Source organism: Ursus arctos, unplaced genomic scaffold (genome assembly GCF_023065955.2).
Source record: "Ursus arctos isolate Adak ecotype North America unplaced genomic scaffold, UrsArc2.0 scaffold_16, whole genome shotgun sequence".
Classification (NCBI taxonomy): domain Eukaryota; kingdom Metazoa; phylum Chordata; class Mammalia; order Carnivora; family Ursidae; genus Ursus; species Ursus arctos.
In genome coordinates, this window is record NW_026622830.1 from 18,757,205 (window position 1) to 18,764,516 (window position 7,312).

At 61.4% G+C, this 7,312-nt stretch overlaps 1 protein-coding gene across 1 annotated transcript; it reads left to right on the forward strand.

Moving 5' to 3' along the window:
• The first annotated feature begins 3,726 nt into the window (after positions 1-3,726).
• Positions 3,727-7,085, forward strand: MAFB (MAF bZIP transcription factor B). The gene has a single exon (XM_026503505.4). It carries the CDS (start codon positions 4,091-4,093, stop codon positions 5,060-5,062), a length of 972 nt encoding a protein of 323 aa, XP_026359290.1. The 5' UTR covers positions 3,727-4,090; the 3' UTR covers positions 5,063-7,085.
• The last annotated feature ends 227 nt before the right edge of the window (positions 7,086-7,312 follow it).

Below are 7,312 nucleotides of genomic sequence, written 5' to 3' on the forward strand. Positions count from 1 at the left end.
CATATGCCCTGCTTCCCCACGCAACACACACACACACACACACACACACACACACACACACCACACCACACCACACCACACCACACACCACACACCACACACACAGAGCCACCTCCAGCACGCCTCCCACTGCACTGATGCACAGAGACGCCGGCTCCCGCACCAAACACCTGCCGCCCTCAGGGAACGACGGGTGTACCGTGCATCTTGGGACTGAACCGGGCTGCGGGGGCCGGGGAGCGCCGGGCAGGGCTGGGGGCGCACGAGAGTGCGCGCGGCGGGGCCGCTCTCGGGTTAGCGGGTTGGTGGAACGGTAGCCGGCGGGAGCAGCTCAGCGAACCTCGAACCTGGCGGCTGGCGGTGGGTAGTGCTCCCTCGAGGAATAACTTCTTTGTGCACCCCTACTCCGAGGCCCCAAGGTACCGCGGTGGCGCGGGCCGCGCACAGCATCTTTGCTCAACAAAAATAGCTAAAAAATTCCAAGGTGGTGAGCCCAGGACGCATCGCCTCTGGCCCAACTTGGTGTGGGTTAGGGAGAGAAGGTCGCGTATGGGTGAAAACTTCAGATTGGAGTTTTGGGGGCAAGGGACAACAAACTTCGGTAGAGGGCTCTGGCCGCCAATCGCAGTCCTCGGCTCCAATTCAAAAGAGGCTTGGGGGCTCCCGCACTACCTCTGAGTCTTCGGCCTCTTTCCCTTTGCCTCTCCTCCTCGACTTTCCACTTCTTCCACCATCCCCCCCCCCCCCCCCGCTAGTCTTTTAGGCACGGAATGCAGTCTCCAGCAACTGCCATAGACCCAATGACCGGGAGCCGGGCACGCTGATCCTCAGAGCCCCAGACGCAGAGCCGCGGCGGCGGCGGCGGCTGTGGCTGCCGGGAGCTGGAGGCCTAAGGGTTTGGGGCGCCGAGACACCGCAGCAGAGCGTAGCAGGAGCCAGCGTGGGGGAGGCTAGGCCGAGAAGTGAGGTCGGCTGCCCTGCAGCGGCCTCAGCTCCGGGAACAACCTGCGCTCCTCATTTACTCATCCAGTTCCAACATTTTTTGGAGGTGGTTGGGGGTGGGGTGGAAGAGGAGGGACTGGCTAGGCTGGGAGAATAGCAAAAAACCGGGTTTGGGGGGAAGGTGAACCTAGGGATGGACGGAGATATCGCAGTCCGAGCCCAGGGAACGGGACTGACCGCAACGGAGACGCAGGCACAGGGACAAAGAGGAGCGCGCCTGCCCAGACAAAGCCCGAGTTCTAGAGACCCTGAGACGGCGGCGGGACGCCCCAGCAGAGGGGGAAGTCTGGAACCTCAGCGCCTGGCCGAAGGAACCGTTGGGGCCTCGATAGGCCACACTGCCGAGATTCGAGATTCGGGTTTCTGTCCTCGACAGCGAAGGTCAAGCGGACCCGGGGGAACACTGGCCCGGCCGCCTCCGTGCGCTCGCCTAAGTCCACAGCGTCAGGTGCGCTCTCCGAGCCACCGGGTTTTTTTTAGGGCTCGGAAGGAGGGCGCGCTGGGCTGGGTGTCAGTGGCCCCGAGAGACCCTAGTGCGTTTGTCCGGCCCTGGCCTCCTCAGACCAGAGCACAGACCCGGAACACAGACCCCGGACGGCCTGGGGAGCACACTTCTCGCAAAATTCCCCCGCTGAGTCGCGGGGCGAGTGTGCTTTCACCGTGTGCGAACACGACTGGGGTAGGGAGGGTTCTTGTCCTCACTGCCCAGCTTCGGGCAGAGGCGGGGCAGCGGCAGGGTGCAGACCCGGCCGGAGGCCTCCGAATCGTTTCTGCGGAGAGCACGCTCCTCGCAAAGGGTTGGGACGGGCTCTTCCAGCATTTCAGACGCTGATCCAAACCTTCCAGTCCAAGTTTTAGTTAAAATACATTCATTTTATTAAAAATAGTAGGCTCAAAACCACACCCCACCCCAGCTCCACCGAGGGCGCAAAAGAATAGAGTTTTCAGATTAGCTGGAGGCAAATTATTTTAACTTCTAACACTAAAAAAAAAAAAAAAAAATCTGGCTCTCTCCGCACTGGTGTGGCCCACCTGACCCCTACGCGCGGCGTCAGTTGTGCTCGTTCTGCACAGGCAGCGGCCGGGACACACTCACCCAGTGCAAGCTCCTCCTGCCTTTCGCTGCGCGCGCCCAAAGCTGAAGAGCAGAAGGCGACGCGGGAGGCGGGTCGGGTCTCCGGGTACAGCGAATTTGTCATTTAGCCTGTTTCTGCCTCCGGACTGGGGTCTCAGGAAGAGCCTCTTATTTCGGGCCATCCTGAACTCGAGTCAGGAGGGTGCGCAGCGCCCGAGCCCTGCCTGGATGCCTAGCGCGGTGTCCTGTGGGCTCCCCGTCTGCGCTCGGGGGAGTTTTCTCACCCGACAGCCCTGGGCCCCCTCGCTGTGGCGTTTCCCCTTTCAGCCACAGGCCTAACTCGGTCCAGGACCCTCCCGCGATGGGAGCTGCCCAGGGGCATCCCAGTCTCCCTCCCAGCGCTCCCCCCCACCCCCAACACCCCGCGCGGAGCTGGGGAGCGGAGTTTCACGCGCGGCGATCAGCGCCGAACTCGCAGCTGAGTCCCAGGACGGGACCCGAGGACCTGTGCGTGGCTCTAGAGGAACCTGTCCTGGATCCCGGTGCACACACAGCCTCCGTTCTGGGCTGCCCTGGATGGGACCAGTTAGGAAGATCCAGCTGGGTCGGAGGCGTAGTTCAAGCCTTCCGGCCCAGAGCCGGGCCGTTCGGCGCGCCTTTGCGCGCAGTGGCCACTTGGGGTCGCACTTTATGCCTGTTTGAGACGCGGCCGGCTGACGCCGCGATCTGCTAAATCGTTACAAAACGTTCAAACAAAAACAGGGTCGGTTCTCCAGCAGCGGAGAGCCACCCGGAGCACCGTCCTGAGCTGGCCTCAGCCCCAAGCCTCGGGAGCCCAGGGTTCCGTGCGTCTGGCTGGGGAAAGGAATTCAGAGCCTTTCGGCCGATTCTTCCCCCGCTCCCTTCCTCTCGTGCTTTTGTGGGTGGGGTGAGCGCGGGGAGCGGCTGGGCAAGGGGAGTCCTATCTCCGGGCTCTGCAACCGCACCCGCCAAGAGGAGAACGGCCCCTGTTTGGCCAGAGGAGGGTCCCCTGAGGCTAAGAGTTGGATTTGAACACAACTCTTGGAGCTGCAAACCCACCCCAACACACAAATACTCGCAGACCTGCAGAAACACAAGCAGGCACGGCACACACTCCTACGGCCCGAAGCCGCACCGCACACGGAGCGTCGCCCACTGGGCGGGGGACGCTGGGGAACAAAGGGCCCGAGAGGTGTCGTCCCGGTGCTCCTTCTGAGCCTCTTTGGGGGTGACACGGACTGGGGGTGGGGGAGCGAAGGGTAAAGAGCGAGGAGAGCGCGCTAAGGGGTGCAAGGGGTGGCCAGGCCTAAGGGGGGGGGGCGCGACCCGAAGGCGAGCGGGCGGGGGCCGGGACCCAGAGGGTGTGGGGGGCTGGGCCCGGGCCCGCCGTCCCACTGGGCTCCAGCCCTCCGCCAGGCCTCCGCGGCTCTCCGCGGGCTCGGGCCGCCAGTCAGCTGACGCGGGGGGCGGAGGAGCTGTCAGGCGCGCCCCGCCCTGCGCCGCCGGGCCGCGGGGGCCGAGCAGCCATTGGCCAGCGCGCTGGGCCGCCCGGGCCCCCGCGCCCCGGTGACATCAGGAAGGCGATAAAAGGCGGCAGCGGCGCCGGATCTAGCACAGCTGCACCGCCGGGCTGCGAGCGGCTGCGATCCAGAGAGCCCAAGAGCAGGAGAGCTAGAGAGCGAGCGGCGGGCGCTTGCCCGGCGCCTCCCCTCCGCCCAGCCGCGCGCCCCGCTTGCTTCTCCACCCCTCCCGACTCGGCCCGGCCCCGGCGCGGCCACAGCCCCGAGCTCTGGGGCTGCGCGGGCAGCCTCGGGACTCTCCGGCGCGCCGCCGCGTCCCCAGACAAAGGCTTGGCCGGCGGCCCCGGCCCGCTGCGCCCTCGGCTCCCCGCCTCCCGGGCTCGCCGCTCTTCGCCCCCGCTCTCGGCTCGGCGCGCCCCGGCCGGCCGCAAAGTTTCCCGGGCGGCAGCGGCGGCTGCGCCTCGCCTCAGCGATGGCCGCGGAGCTGAGCATGGGGCCTGAGCTGCCCACCAGCCCGCTGGCCATGGAGTACGTCAACGACTTCGACCTGCTCAAGTTCGACGTGAAGAAGGAGCCGCTGGGGCGCGCGGAGCGCCCGGGCCGGCCCTGCACGCGCCTGCAGCCAGCCGGCTCGGTGTCGTCCACACCACTCAGCACGCCGTGTAGCTCGGTGCCCTCGTCGCCCAGCTTCAGCCCAACCGAACAGAAGACTCACCTCGAGGACCTGTACTGGATGGCGAGCAACTACCAGCAGATGAACCCCGAGGCGCTCAACCTGACGCCTGAGGACGCGGTGGAGGCGCTCATCGGCTCGCACCCAGTGCCACAGCCGTTGCAGAGCTTCGACGGCTTCCGCGGCGCGCACCACCATCACCACCACCACCACCCACACCCGCACCACGCGTACCCGGGCGCCGGCGTGCCCCACGACGACCTGGGCCCGCACGCGCACCCGCACCACCACCACCACCACCAAGCGTCGCCGCCGCCGTCCAGCGCAGCCAGCCCAGCGCAGCAGCTGCCCACCAGCCACCCTGGGCCTGGGCCGCACGCGGCCGCCGCGGCGACGGCGACCGGCGGCAGCGGCAGCGTGGAGGACCGCTTCTCCGACGACCAGCTCGTGTCCATGTCAGTGCGCGAGCTGAACCGCCACCTGCGGGGCTTCACCAAGGACGAGGTGATCCGCCTGAAGCAGAAGCGGCGGACCCTGAAGAACCGGGGCTACGCCCAGTCGTGCAGGTATAAACGCGTCCAGCAGAAACACCACCTGGAGAACGAGAAGACGCAGCTCATTCAGCAGGTGGAGCAGCTTAAGCAGGAGGTGTCCCGGCTGGCCCGCGAAAGAGACGCCTACAAGGTCAAGTGCGAGAAACTCGCCAACTCCGGCTTCAGGGAGGCGGGCTCCACCAGCGACAGCCCCTCCTCTCCCGAGTTCTTTCTGTGAGTCGTGGCCGGTCCCGGCCCCCGCCCTTGCCCCGGCCCGGACTTCCCGTCCCGTGTCCCCAGCCCTGGACTCCCCCGGGTCCTGTCCCTGCCACGGCCCCAGCCTTGACCTGTTTGACTCGAGGGAGAGGGAGGAAGGGCGCGCGGGACGCGGGCGACGGGAGGGCGCGCGGGCAGGCAGGGGACCTTGGCCGAGGCGAGAGCGGCGCGCGCCAGCGCCGCCTCCTAGACTCGAGCAGAGCCAGAGACAGACGAGGGGGTGGGAAGTCCCGGAGCAACTTTTCTCCAGGCTGGAGGGCGGCAAGGCAGAGTCCCGAGGAGTCGCCGAGGCCGTCTGGAGACTCCGGGCTTTCCGAACTTTGCGCGTTATGCGGGGGCCGCTGCCTTGCGGCCCGGAGCGCAGTCCAACCCAGGAAGAGAGCAGCGAGGAGAGGAGAGGAGAGGGACCCTGGCGTCCCGGCAGGCGCGAGGCGAGGCTGAGCGAAGGAAGGAAGGAAGGACAGACGGACCTGTCCGTCCAGGGTCCGGAGAACACTGGCTCTCAGCCCAGAGACGCGGGCCTCAGTTAGGACGTTCTGCGCGCAATTCTCATCAGTTTTATTGCCTGCTCGATTATATAGAAAAAATACGAAAATCTGCATTAAAAATATTAATCCTGCATGCTGGACATGTACGGTAATAATTTCTATTTTGTACCATTTTCTTGTTTAACTTTTAGCATGTCGTTGATCATGGATCATAACCCCCTTGTTTCTTTGAGTGAGAGGGCATGGCAGTGCAGAGACTCCGGCGGCTGCTTGCCGGGTTTCAGTCCCGGATGCCGGCTTGTAAATACCCGCCCCGCCACACCGCTTAGAGAACGTGGCAGCAAGCGGAGTGTCTTCGTTTGGGTTCATTATTATGGCAGTATTTTTTTGTAAGTAAAAAAAAAAAAAAAAGTTCTGGGCATTTTGCATCAGAAAACAACTTTGTCCTGGGGCACCCTTGGAAGTTGCATGTTTTCTCCCCTTTCCTGTCTCCATTTGGTCCTCTTGTCCCTTCCGCTTCAGTTTTCAGTTTTACTGGTGTTGAGAGAAAGAGGACTGGGGTCCCAGCTCCTGAGTACCAGGGCAGGGCAGCGGTCCAGTTCCCTCCGCACCACACCCCCAGAGCGGAGAGGAATGTCTTAGCTCCCACCTTGTCTTTTGCTAAATTGACACCCCTCACAAGAAAGGAAAGGAAAACATCTTATTTGCTTTTTAATGCCATCCGAATCACCCCAGAGTCCCTTCAAAAGCCTCCAGGCCCCTGCTAATTGCTGTGGCTGCCGTGCTTTTAGGGTGAGCTGGCTTGGCCAGCCCTAACACTGCCCAGTGGTGACCTAAACTTGTGTTGAACCAACCGCCACACTCAGAAAGTACCGGAAACCCAAATATTGGCAAGTAATTTTGCAACTTTCAAGTGCGTCCTTTAGACCAACACGTTATGTGTGTTTTTTTCCCTGCTTTTGAGAAAGCGGGTGAGTTATCAGTGGTGTCCCCCCCCTTCAGTTGTATAGTAGTTATAGGGAAAATCTGGGTGTTTTTCTTTATTACTTTTTTTTTCCTGCAGGTCAGTAAAAGGATTTAAGTTGCACTGACAAAAATACCAAAATGAAAGCGTATTTTTTAGTTCCCATTTGAAATTGCTGGCGCTGCTGGCCGGATGCATTTTTGAGTTTGTATTAGTTGATAAATTAACAGTAATAACAAGATTGTATGAACCGCATGGTGCTTGCAGTTTTAAATATTGTGGATATTCGTCCTGCATCAGAAACGAGCTTTGGTTTTTACGGATTCAACTGTGTTGAAATCAAATTTGCTGCAACAGAAATTTGTTTTTATTTCATGTAAAATAAGGGATCAATTTCAAACCCTGCTTATGATATGAAAATATTAAAACCTAGTCTATTGTAGTTTTATTCAGACTGGTTTCTGTGTTTTGGTTATTAAAATGGTTTCCTATTTTGCTTATTAAAACCATGGAAATGGTGTTTATTTAGAGGATTCCGCGTTCGCCTGACTTTGACTTTCTTCTTCTGCCTTTTTAAGAGTCCCATCAGCGTGGGGACACTCTCACCCTCCCTGGCCAGTGGAGAAACAGACCATGTCTGGGCAAATCTCTCCCTTGCACGTGTGCGTGTGTCTGTACGTAAGCCTCAAATGTGTTTCTGCTGCTCACTCTAGGTAGAGACCTCATTCAGGAGCCGGCGGTGAACTCAGAGGGGGCACAC

Coding starts and splice junctions, on each gene's coding strand:
- MAFB (XM_026503505.4), top strand. CDS start 4,091: ATGGCCGCGGAGCTGAGCATGGGGCCTGAGCTGCCCACCAGCCCGCTG.